The sequence below is a fragment of the Panicum hallii genome, chromosome 3, assembly GCF_002211085.1.
Source record: "Panicum hallii strain FIL2 chromosome 3, PHallii_v3.1, whole genome shotgun sequence".
In the NCBI taxonomy this organism is placed as follows: Eukaryota; Viridiplantae; Streptophyta; class Magnoliopsida; order Poales; family Poaceae; genus Panicum; species Panicum hallii.
The window spans coordinates 6737177-6749034 of NC_038044.1; the positions used below are offsets into that span (position 1 = coordinate 6737177).

The 11858-nt window shown below is 45.2% G+C and overlaps 2 protein-coding genes and 1 long non-coding RNA gene across 7 annotated transcripts; 1 reads left to right on the top strand and 2 right to left on the bottom strand.

Moving 5' to 3' along the window:
* Window positions 1-355: 355 nt before the first annotated feature.
* On the bottom strand, window positions 356-4388 carry LOC112886028 (RNA polymerase II-associated protein 3). Of its 3 annotated transcripts, none has more exons than XM_025951773.1 (12): window positions 4234-4388; window positions 4040-4108; window positions 3488-3616; window positions 3257-3381; window positions 2852-2973; window positions 2674-2756; window positions 2318-2425; window positions 1891-2004; window positions 1422-1607; window positions 1243-1337; window positions 1062-1159; window positions 356-799 (listed from the first exon to the last, which is right to left on the bottom strand). In XM_025951773.1, the coding sequence occupies exons 2-12, from the start codon at window positions 4040-4042 to the stop codon at window positions 669-671; spliced, it is 1194 nt and encodes a 397-aa protein (XP_025807558.1). In that variant the 5' UTR covers window positions 4043-4108; window positions 4234-4388; the 3' UTR covers window positions 356-668. The 3 variants fall into 3 exon arrangements, with proteins under 3 accessions (XP_025807558.1, XP_025807557.1, XP_025807556.1); XM_025951772.1 differs by having other exon boundaries at window positions 1422-1604; window positions 3239-3381; XM_025951771.1 differs by having other exon boundaries at window positions 3239-3381.
* A 1404-nt stretch (window positions 4389-5792) lies between these two features.
* Window positions 5793-10078, top strand: LOC112886034 (cysteine-rich receptor-like protein kinase 2). Of its 3 annotated transcripts, none has more exons than XM_025951786.1 (9): window positions 5793-6683; window positions 7003-7113; window positions 7202-7341; window positions 7491-7701; window positions 7800-8034; window positions 8170-8323; window positions 8410-8738; window positions 9104-9232; window positions 9310-10078. In XM_025951786.1, the coding sequence occupies exons 1-8, from the start codon at window positions 5879-5881 to the stop codon at window positions 9108-9110; spliced, it is 1992 nt and encodes a 663-aa protein (XP_025807571.1). In that variant the 5' UTR covers window positions 5793-5878; the 3' UTR covers window positions 9111-9232; window positions 9310-10078. The 3 variants fall into 3 exon arrangements, with proteins under 3 accessions (XP_025807571.1, XP_025807570.1, XP_025807569.1); XM_025951785.1 differs by having other exon boundaries at window positions 9104-9225; XM_025951784.1 differs by lacking the exon at window positions 9104-9232.
* LOC112886037 lies at window positions 6891-8254 on the bottom strand. The gene is made up of 3 exons (XR_003227318.1): window positions 8113-8254; window positions 7475-7876; window positions 6891-7367 (listed from the first exon to the last, which is right to left on the bottom strand). It is a non-coding gene; the product is annotated as an uncharacterized LOC112886037 (long non-coding RNA).
* Window positions 10079-11858: the final 1780 nt, after the last annotated feature.

Sequence of the window (11858 nt, forward strand, 5' to 3'; positions counted from 1 at the left end):
TTCGTTTTCTACTCTGATTTGATTGATCACGGGTTTGCAATGTTGCCTTTGGTGGTGACATTGCTCCTGAAGATTAAGGCGCAGGGTCTCTCCAGGTGAGCATGAGGCGCGCTGGCAATTGCGCACAAAGTATCGTCAGAAACTCACCCTGCCTTGTGCATCTGAAACACTGCATGTTCCTAGTGATGTATATGCAGGCCCATGACAGAATCAGGCCCATAAACGAGATCAAATGGCATGACAAAATTTGAAGAGACGCAAGAACGGCGAGTCACTGACAAGGAACAAGCTAACGATAACGTCATAACATACATACCCAAGAGAATTATTTTAACTCTCTCCATTTTTAAATGGATGACATTAAGATGATCTATCTGATCAGTAAAGTATTTAAGGCAACATAATATAATCAGATAGTCGTAAGATGTTAGGAAGCAACAGTAGCGTGCATACATTCGTTTCATCTCAGCCAGGCACAAAGGATTACATGCTGCGAGCATATGTTCCTAAACTAAATGATTCGACCATTCACTGCAACCGGGGAGCGTGCACATATGCTCCTGGACTCCCCAGTGTCTGCATCCAGTAGACGAGAATTTCACAACCATTTGACAGGCACTCAAGAGAAGGGTGTAAAAGGTTTCTAATGTTTTGTCCTTGCATCATCATTAGCTTGTTGTGAACATGTTATCCTGCCATCCTCCCTGAATATATTTGCCTCGCAACTGCCTAAGAGCTTCCACCTGATCAGCTGACGCTTTTTCAGCTAAGAATACTTGATCCCATATCTTCCTCAGTTCTGATGGGAAAAAAAAATGAAAGCATCAATTAGAAGAGTTACCCAAAATATATTGTCCAACTATTGGACAATAAGAAACAAATAGTCATATGTCCTTTTATCATCTCACAAAAACAACACAAGCATACTAAATTACTTCCCACTCCCCAGATAGCTTATCCACCCATTCCTCTTATGGTTTACCAGTCTTTGAACAATATAAGTTTTAGCCAACCATAATGGGGAAAAGAAAAAAAAATCTAAAGGCACAAGTTCAACTCACCAGATTTGTGCATGGATGAAAGGCACATGATTATCAAGTCAAAGCGTGGAACTTTTGCCAAATTCTCCAAAATGCTAACAGCTAACGCTGCATCATCCCTGAGTATGTAATATGTAGAAATTATATCAGCCATGATCCCAGATTGGCATCATGCAAAAGGACATATAACAAGTGAGCACACCGGAAAATTGAGGCTGAACACTTCACGATGTCAACGAGGAAAGGAGCTGAAAGTGCGTTCTTGAAAATCTCTGGTAGGCTTGCTGGTGGAATTGACTGCTTGCAAAACATTGGCAGGAAATTAGACAGCAAGATTTGATAAGCAATGGTGCAGTAAAAAAGAAAGAGATGGAAATAAACCTTTAACAACTGTATTTGCTGAGCAGTGTCATCAGAAAGAGCTCTCCAAGAAACCTCAAAGTCATAAGCTGTCTTCGGTATCTTGACGCTCTTTACAGTGCTGGCCATATACCGTGAAGCAGCTCGCGATGCAAGCTCTTGAATTGAAGCTTCTGGCCCAGGCTTCAGATTAGCATCCCGAGACTGCTGCATCAAGCATATGACATATGGCATAAAGAAACATCAATACTCTTAAACTGTTAAACCACAAACATGAGCCTCCAGATTTTTTTTTTCAAGCAAAGTAGAAAAATGCACATACTATCTTTAAAAAAAATGCAAGAAAAACTACCCAAGTGATACAGCTAGCACATCCTATTATACAAATAGGTGAATTCTAACTTGCCATGGTATGACTTCAACAAGTGCCAAGACATAAACCAAAGATCATGGATATTATAATAATCAGAAAGGCTGTAAAAATAAAGACCTGCATGACATTCTCATTGATGATTACTCCAGACCCTCCTTTAGACCTGCCACCAGCACTCTCTCTGATATCCACTGCAGCTCTACTTGGCGAATCAACTTCCATGAAACTGTCCTGTAGAGTCAGATCCGGACATCAGGTATATATGTCCAGCAAAATAGGTTGAAATTGGTTGGCCGAAGCCTTAGACAGACCTACAGAGGAATGCAACCAACTACCCAAGGTGGCAAAGGAGCAGAGAAAACAGCAAAGCTCTAGTTCAAAAGGGCAAAGCCATGTCAAGTCATGTGCAAGTTTTCTAGGCAATGAAAACCATGATTTTACTTCCTAGCAAACCGTATTCAACTGATACTATTAAATATATGAATCATCCATACACAAAAAGAACTACAAAAGTACTATGGGATTGTACTGTTGCTGAGCCTACCTTCTGGGAGATGGTCGGCGGTTGAGAAGTGATTTCTTTTTTATCATCAGGTTTATCAAATCCAGAAACTGCACGTTTTGCTGGCACCTGGGTTTTTTTAGCCAATTTCTGCAGAATTAATAGGCCCATCAGTATTCTTGAGGGGCAAAAATGTTTATAATCTCTGCAGATATTATCCACATGGTGGTGCCACCGAATAATCATACACTCATGCATCTTGAAAAAGCCATATTTTGTCAACATCATAACTCAAATGAAAATATTGAGATTTTATAATAAAAGACTAGTAAATTGCCAGAATGCTAAACTATTAACAAAACATAAGGTGAAAATTTTATGAGGTAGAGTTTCTTCACCTCCATGTGCAAAGCTTTTATCTCAGAATACTGCTTCCTTAGCTCTGGATTGTTTGGCTCAAGACTGATGGCAAATTCAGCATCTATACACATAATGGGTGTACAATAGTGGTCAATGTTCATACAGCAAAAAAAAAAAAGGTTAAAAAGAAAGAAAGGAGGGTTAGAGTGTGGATACCATCCATTGCTTCCTTAAACTTCCCAAGTTCTTTCCGTGCTGTAATTCGCCGTGAGTATGCTTTAATGTATCGATCATCCAGATTCAGAGCTTCAGTGCAATCGTCCTCTGCCTCCTTGAATCTGATGAATTTCATATCCATAGTATAAGACCTCACCAGACATCAACTCTTAGAAAAAACAACTTCCAGGTTCCACGACAGATTGCTAAAAATATGAAATATATCATAGATAGCACAGATAGCAAGAATACACAACATCTGCCCTATTCAACAGTCTCAAATTGATGATGCCAACCAAAGTAAGGTTCCAGATTCAACTGAGGCGAACTACTTGCAGTAAAAGCATAACAAATGAACAAATAGTATAAGCTGAAGTGAATGCATACAGTCTCCAAATAACCTGCCTTCTTAGTTTAAGATATGCCATAGCTCTATTTGCAAAAGCAACTGCTGTAGGAGACAACCCAATACTTCTGGAGTAGCACTCAATTGCTTCAGCAAACTTCTTCTGTTTGAAATATTCATTTCCCTGGAAATAAAACACAGGAAACAACAGGTTTAGCTTCACCAAAGCTTGTCTCTGCAACAGCCTCAAGTTGTAACAGAAATGGCAGAGAGTCAACACTTGTCCCAACCTGCTCCTTTTCCGACGCGGCATCAGGCATTGGTTCATCGTTTAAGTAGCTTGAATACTTCATATTGTACAGACCGCCAAAACTTCCAGAGGAAGTTTCCGAAGTCCCATTTGATCTCGCCTTATATTCCTGCAGGGTTGTTCTCAATTTTAAGCCAGAGGTCCAAAAAAAAGGAGTGCTAAGCTAAAGCTACCACGTGTCCAAGTCAACAAAGAATCAAAGATGGAGGGAGCAAGATAATTTGAAGTCTCAAAGAACTAACTACAGATATAAGTTGAAACTTTGGACATACGTCATCTCTGGCAATCACTTTAGGGAATAAGCTCAAGAAATACAGCCTAAGCTAAATTCAGTTATTCACCAATAAATGTCGGCATTCTGATCAACTAATGTTCTGCAGTATCCCCAAATTTCAAAAGACAGTCGATTTTCCTTTAGAAATCCGCAATGGCGCAGCAAGAGGATTCCACTAACTATCTAACCATCTTGCTTGAGAACAGCAGAGTCTCACACTAGCCTACTGAGGCGGTGGCAGTCTACGAGGGTTCTTACCATATCGGCGCCGCCTCTTGCTCAAAAATCGCAGCCCAAACCCTGCGGGTCAGGTTATCCGAGCAGCCCCTGAAAATCCACACCAACAACCAAAAATCAAAGGAGGGCTCGTATATCATAAGAGAGGCGAGAACGGAAGCGCCCAGCGCGCAGAAGCAAGCATCAAGATGAAGAACATGGCGGGGAAGCATTACGTGGGGGAACGCCCTTCTCCCTCAAGGTGGAGCCCGCGCCGCCGCACGGGTCACGGCGAAGGGAGGTGGAGGCGCGGCTTCCAGAGGGCTCTAGAGACTCTAGCGGAGTCGAGCCGTCGCCCGTCGGGGGAGAAGACGCTGGTCTGCTGGTGCGGTTTGCTGGTGGTGGTTTCGGGCCGTGGGCTTTAGGCATGTGAATTTAAGCCCAAAGGTTTGTCTCTAGTCCTGGGCCTGGGCCGGGCTTGACAAATATGCGTCACCCACACCACACTTCGAGTTTTGAGCAAACAAAAAAAGTTTTCAAACCTGGAGTTTGATTTGCACCCTAAATTCGCCATTTTTCGTATGATTTTAATGCAACTTTTAATTTCAGCTTTTGCAACAAACCATAACCATAGATAAAGTATGTTTTAGTCTTTTAGATGAATTTTTACTATTTTCAATATTTGTGCCATTTCCACTTGAGTTGCACCCATCAAATTTCATTGTCACCAGCGCACTAGACACTTGTGTGTGCTGGCTTGTGTGCGGACATCGCACGCAAACGTGTACTGCCTCATACTATTTGAGAACGGAATTTGAATTCAAAACTGGATCCTCCAAAATTAGCTCGGACACAACTTTTTTGTGCAGCACAACAATCAAAAAGATCAGACGATGACATACGACGACCCTGCTACACCCACTGCAATCTCTTGTGTTGTAGCCAGCCAGCACACCGGCGCCCTGCCGGCGCGGCGAGTCGGCGACCGGTGAGGGGCCGGTGCGCGTGGGCGGGTGCTGGCGCGACGCCGGCCACACGAATCAGGGTAGCCGCCGCGCGTCGACAGGGACGGCACGGGGATCGACGACGCCAAGTGTGCTGGCAGTCGCGGAGCTGCAGTGCACATGCCACGCGTATCGATTGGCGGCCGGCGTCGGCGTCAGGGGTCGCCAGAGTTCGCTGGCCGGCCGTTTGCCATTAATCTCGCCTCGCCCAATGTCAGCGCCGCCGTGGTGATCTAGCTAGATGAACACTACGCAACTGCTTAAACATGGACTAATGCAAACAATTATTACGGAAAGCGTGAAAAATTAAAAGCAATATTTAATTTTAGGACGCTTGGGGTTAAAAATCCTCTCACACGCAATATTATATTTACTATCCTATATTATATAGAAAAATATGATACTGTAATTATTTATGTCAAGCTGCCAGGTGCCAGCTATGCCTAACATTCTTTTTGCCAGCAAAATGTCGCCACTGAATTTCTGAACACCGAATGTTTTCCATTACATTCAACAGTCAACACTGCGCAAGCTAGAAATTTATACTGGACCATGTAATCGTTTGAAATGTCCATACAAGACTATGTTCTAGATGCGTAGATAATCCTTGATTTTGGCAGGTCAATTTTGTTAGTGACTACATCACCACCTTAACTTTTTTATGTTTTCGTTACTTACGCCAATAATCAAACAGAAAATGTCCATTCTTTGACGTCAGTCCAAAGAAGCAAGCCAGCTGCTATTTCGTCCAGTTCAGACACAACGAAGTCGGAACCCAGAACGGGCACGCCACGACACGTACAAAAATGGAGCCGAGAACGAAACAGTCGCACGAGCGCGGCTGGCTGCTTCGGCGCGACACGACGACCGCGGTGCCATGCAGCGGCGGCGAGCAGGAAGAGCGCACCACCCCGTGCTCCCGGCGGCGGCCGTCCTGACCCATCTCCTCCTCGCCGCCGCCACCGTTGCTGGCGCCGATGAACCGGGCACGCCGGCGATCCTGGCCACGGTGTGCGGGGCCAGGCAGACGCCGGACCCGGAGGGCTTCGACGTCAGCTTCGTCACCACCCTGGAGATGATCTACCAGAACGTGACGCGCTCCGGCTACGGCGCCGCGGGCTCCGGCGCCGGCAACGACACCGTCTTCGGCCTCGGCCAGTGCCTCGCCTACCTCTCCCCGACCGACTGCCAGCTCTGCTACGCGCAGAGCCGCGTGAAGCTGCCCCACTGCCTCCCGGCCGACGGCGGCCGCATCTACCTCGACGGCTGCTTCCTCCGCTACGGCGCCGACAACTTCACCGCCGTCGCCACCGACGCCAGCGACACCGCGGTGTGCGGCTCCAACGCCACCGGCGGGCCGCCCGCGCCGGGGTTCGCGGCGGCGGCCGCGGCGCTGGTGCGGAACGTCACGGCGGCCGCGCCGGGCGCGCGGGGCTACTACTACGCCTCGTCGTCCCCGGAGTCCGGGCGCGCGCCGCGGGCGTACGCCGCGGCGCAGTGCTGGAGGTCGCTCAACGCCAGCGCGTGCGCGGCGTGCGTGGCGAGCGCACGCGACCGGGTGCTCCGCCAGTGCCTGCCGGGCGCCGCCGAGGGGTACGGCCTGAACGCCGGCTGCGTCGTCAGGTACTCGACGCGGCCGTTCTACCTGCCGGCAGACGCCGCCGGCGGCGGCGGATCGTCCAGTGAGTGCATTCTACGTACTACTCTTTGTATTATTATTCGTGTCTCCATTATTTCTTCCTCATGGAAAAAGGAAGTTTTGTTGGACTTTCTGATCTGTTCTTGATCCAGAAAGTTTCACGGGGAAGATCGCAGATGCGTGCCGTGTCTGAATTTTAGTGATAGCAGCAAATCATGTGCTTGTTGTGTGGATGCAAGTGTCATGGAAATAGAAAAGATCCACAGGGTTAAACTGCAAATTCCGTAGATAAGAACATCACATTGCTCCCTCCAAAGATTCTGAGCCTGACAAAAAAAAAATTCCTGGGTTTTTCATGGCAGCGCGGCACACAGTTATCATCGTCATCGCTTCAGTCTTCTCGGCAGTGGCCGTCATTGGCATAGCGTTCGTCTGGACGAAAATGCGGTCGAGAAGAGACCATCTCCATGACGGTATGTAAACTGCATCATGCCATTGGCACCTGATGCCACATTCCCATGATAGCTGACACTGCGCCATGCCGTTGGCCACACTGCACAGACATGGACGGCTCCGGCGAGATCATCCGCGCCATCGCCGCGTCGCACCTCAGCTTCAAGTACCAGGAGCTGCGCCGGGCGACCGACGAGTTCAACCAGATCAACAAGCTCGGCCAGGGCGGCTACGGGTCGGTTTACAAGGTACATGATCCTACACCGACACCTTTCTGAAAAATGTGCAGATTCGTGAATTGACTGAACATGTACTGTATTGCAACTACTGCTATACTAGTCCTGTGAATTGTTTGTGATTGCAACGGCTGTGGTCTCTGACCTGCATGGCGGCGTAGGGTGTGCTGCCGGACGGCCGGGAGGTGGCCGTGAAGCGGCTCTTCTTCAACACGCGGCAGTGGGCGGACCAGTTCTTCAACGAGGTGCGGCTCGTCAGCCAGGTGCAGCACAAGAACCTGGTGAAGCTGCTCGGCTGCAGCGTCGAGGGCCCCGAGAGCCTCCTCGTCTACGAGTACCTCTGCAACACCAGCCTCGACCACTACCTGTTTGGTATCCTGAATAATCTTCTCTGCACCCTGAATTTTCTCTGCTCCTGAAAACGTGTGGGTGTATGCATCTCTGACCTTCCGTGCTCGATGGCCATGCAGACGCGTTCAAGAAGAACGCACTGGATTGGGAGCGGAGGTTCGAGATCATCCTCGGGACGGCGGAGGGTCTTTCCTACCTGCACAATGCTTCGGAGATCAGGATCATACACAGGGACATCAAGGCCAGCAACATACTGCTGGATGAGAGGTTCAGGCCTAAGATCGCCGATTTCGGCCTGGCGAGGAACTTCATGGAAGATCAGAGCCACCTCAGCACTGGTCTGGCTGGAACCTTGTAAGTTCGACCCCTCAAGATATCATAAAACAATCGCAAGATCATGAGACAAAAGGGAGGGGAAAAAGACATACGGACCAAATTGTGAAAATCTGTCTGAAGAAATGGCACTCATACTCCATTTTTCCTGCACAGTGGATACATGGCTCCGGAGTACATCGTCCACGGGCAACTGACAGAGAAGGCCGATATCTACAGCTACGGCGTGCTCGTCCTCGAGATCATCACCGGTCGGAAGAACCACAACTCGGTGGCTTCATCGGCAGAAGGCCTGTCCCTCATGGCACTGGTACAAATTCTGTCAAGTAGCAGTACTAGCTACTGTAGCATTTTCAGAAAACCTGATTGAGCTAGCTCTGCTCTGTCTCTCCTCAGATATGGAAGCACTACAACGCAGGGACCCTGATGGAACTCCTGGACCCAAACCTTCGCGAGCAGTGCTCGGAGGAGGAAGCTGTGCAGGTGTTCCACGTCGGGCTGCTCTGCGCCCAGGCGTCGCCGAACCTCAGGCCGCCGATGTGGAAGGTGGTTGAGATGCTGAGCGGCAGGGACAAGGTGCTTCCCCGGCCCACCCAGCCCCCGTTCATCAACGTGAAGGGGTCGAACGCGAAGAGCGACGGGTCAGGATCGACGTCTCTTCTGTCCAACTCCGACAAGTCACCGTTCTCGCTGAACCAGCTCTCAGTGAGCGGCGTGGAGGCCAGGTAAAAGATGTAACGATTATCCGTTAGTTTGAGAATGCGTTTGACTTTTTCTGGTCAGGGATCTTTCGTCGATCTGATAGCGTACACTTGATTTCTTCGGAGGAAAGATTCCTGTTTGAAAGTAGTTGACATACAGAAAATGTTGGATTTTAGTATTCTCTAAACATTCAGAGCACAGCCGTCTCGATCACAGTCGCAAAGAATTTTCTTTCGCGTAATCGCTACATAACTGAAACTGGTATCTTCCAAATTTAACCATGGAAAGTTAACGTTCAAATTAATCCTAGAATGAAACAGTAGTACAAGCAGCCAGTAAATAGGTTGTCGTTTTATTTTTTTTCACTTTTGCCATGTACCTTCCGCAGGGAATGAGACGTAGATTGTACCACAGCGAGTAAATTTTCTTTCACTTTTGTCGTTGGATGAAAAGGTCACACAGGAACCCATAGATTGGAGCACACCTGCCATCATCTCAGAAACGAAGCACGTAAAAAGTCTGACAACTCATACGTCAATATTTTTTATACTTTATATATATTATATTAAAGTAGCATTACAAATTCACCCTCAGGGAAAGTGAGAGGTACAAATCAGGACCCAACTCTAGATCTTCAGAAAGACAACGCAAACGCCGGTGAGCACGTCGTGAGCACGTCAATATTGACTGAGAAAACACCGATTGCTTCTGCATAAACTGGAGACCTAATCAACACTAGTTAGCCGCCGCATTTGCGTGACGAAGAGCAGTAATCAACCTGCTGTTTCCCTTTGGGAAAGTCAAGCACGCGGATTAGTCGAGAGAGAAACCAGGTCTTGCGAGAATTCATCGAGATGGGGACTGGCAGCATGAGACCTCAACCGGCTGTGAAGCCCGCGACTTCCTGGTCTGATCAGAGATTCAGAGCTGCTGCTTCTGCTGCCTGGAGTGCTGCTGAATTTCCTGGCTGCGTGATCTGGCCCGGTCCTTGTCGATTTGTCTATGCAAGTTCGTCAAAACTTACTGCTGAGGAGGAGTGAATGGGCCAGCAGCCGAATGGCCTGACCGGACCAGTGGCGCCAAAGAGTATTGATGAGCAGGTCAAGTGCTCGCCGCCGTCCAAGTCCAAGACGGGGACGGTTGAACGACCAGCATCAGCGTCCGGTGAAACTGAAGACAGAAGCAGGCGTACTACTTCACGCCTCCTCGCTGTGTTTCTTCCGGTGCACATATCTAGAGGACTGGCAATAAAAAGGTGGTGCCATGCGGCCTACGCATTATGTAATTTTCTCATGTGAGAAACAAGATAAACATTTGAAAACGGTGTGATAATATTTAGGGAAATGGTATCCAGACGCTTCAAGAGTTCTCGGGAGTTATTATCTATATATCTATTATATTAAGTATTATATTAAGAGTGTTAAAAGAAGTCATCACGTTCGCCGAGAGGGTCTAGAAATTTTCACGTTAATCTAAAATAGAGAAGAATTTACACCGTTGGATTTTATAAAGATCTAACGGTCTAAACTAACTCAAGAGTCTATATCAAATACGATTAATAAATAGCTAACTTAGGAATTTAATTTTTTTTAAAAATAGAATATGATCAAAGTGTCCATATCGAATATGATTAGTAAATAGCTTAAAGAATTTATATCGAATACAATGAGTAAATAGCTAGATTTGAAATTAAAAGAGGACTACGTTGGCCAGCCTAGAGAAAAACGCACGCAGGAACAGTTCATGTGTGCGACGCTGGGTGTGTGTTCTCGGAAATCGGAAATTTGGTTGTTAATTTATATATGCATTTTGAAAAAAAATTATCTAAATAAAATTAGGTGTCAAATATAATTAACCTATTATTGCCTTCATTTTAAACTGTAGGTTGTTTTGATTTTTAAAGATTTATAGATTTTGCTATGCACCTAGTCATACATTATATCTAGGTACATAGCAAATACTATGAATCTAAAAAATTCAAAACAACCTACATTTTAGAATAGAGATAGTATATTAATAAGTAGTGTTAAAATAATCCACCATGTTCAATGAGAGGGTCTAGAAATTCCCACAATAATCTAGAAAAGAGAAGAATTTACACCATTGTATTTTATGAAGATCTAACAGTCTAAACTAACTTAATAGTCCATATCAAATATAATTAATAAATAGATAATTTTAGAATTTAGAAATTAGGAAAAATTAGGATATGATCAAAGAGTCCATGCTAGACTTGATAATGGGCTGCCCCGACTCGACGAACCCGACCACCAGGCTCGGGCTGAAATTGTCGACCCGCTATAAAAGTCGGGTCAGACAGGAGCCGAATATTTTGACCCGAATCCTGAAACAAATCTAACCTAACTGACCTGATCTGAAAATTATACCAAAAAATCAGATTTTACCCCGCCTGACCCAACCTAACGCGACCATGAGCGATTCGGGCTTGAGACGAATAATCTGGCATGGTGGTTGTGTCATCGGGCTTAGGACGAAGGAAGAAAACAATAGGTTTCTTTTACCCCTACCCGATGGATGATCCAGTCATGATTAGGTAATAGCTAGACACAAGAGTAAAGAAAATAAGAAAATTAGTAGTTGAGCAAAGAGTCAATATTGAACACGAGTAATAAATAGATAAATTAAAGAATTAAAAAAATAGAAAAAATTAGTAGTTACTTTGTATAGTGATTAAAAAGTAAATTAGGAAGAAAAATAGCTAAATAATTAGGATAATTGAAATACAAATAATAAATTACTAAATTTGAGTTAAGAAGGAATTACATGTTAGTAAACATTTCATGTCCAATATGATTAATAAAAAGCTAAATCTAGAACTAAAACTAATAAGATTAGTGGTTAATTTGTATTTGATTTCTTTAAAAGCTAAATAAAAGTCTATTTCAAATATAACTAATAGAAAATTAAATTTGGAAATAAAAGAATGAAAATAGATATTTTAATTTCTACTTAGTTGGAAGCAAATTACATATATAAATAGACATTTATTTCTTCAACATTTAAAAGTATGGCTTGAAATCATCACGCTAACAAATATATATAGACAACATTGATTTTTATAATAATCTCACGGTTTACGTTAATCAAAAGAGTTTGTTGAATATAATTAATATATATACCTT

Bases quoted from the DNA above. Each gene is read 5' to 3' on its own strand.
- LOC112886028 (XM_025951771.1), bottom strand. The intron at 2,757-2,851 runs GTATCCACACTC...TTATGTGTATAG, and splicing joins GTTTAAGGAAGCAATGGATG to ATGCTGAATTTGCCATCAGT. The intron at 1,608-1,890 runs GTCTTTATTTTT...TGCTTGATGCAG, and splicing joins TCAATGAGAATGTCATGCAG to CAGTCTCGGGATGCTAATCT.
- LOC112886034 (XM_025951784.1), top strand. From the start codon at position 5,879: ATGCAGCGGCGGCGAGCAGGAAGAGCGCACCACCCCGTGCTCCCGGCG. The intron at 6,684-7,002 runs GTGAGTGCATTC...TTTTCATGGCAG, and splicing joins CGGCGGCGGCGGATCGTCCA to CGCGGCACACAGTTATCATC. The intron at 8,035-8,169 runs GTAAGTTCGACC...TTTCCTGCACAG, and splicing joins ACTGGTCTGGCTGGAACCTT to TGGATACATGGCTCCGGAGT.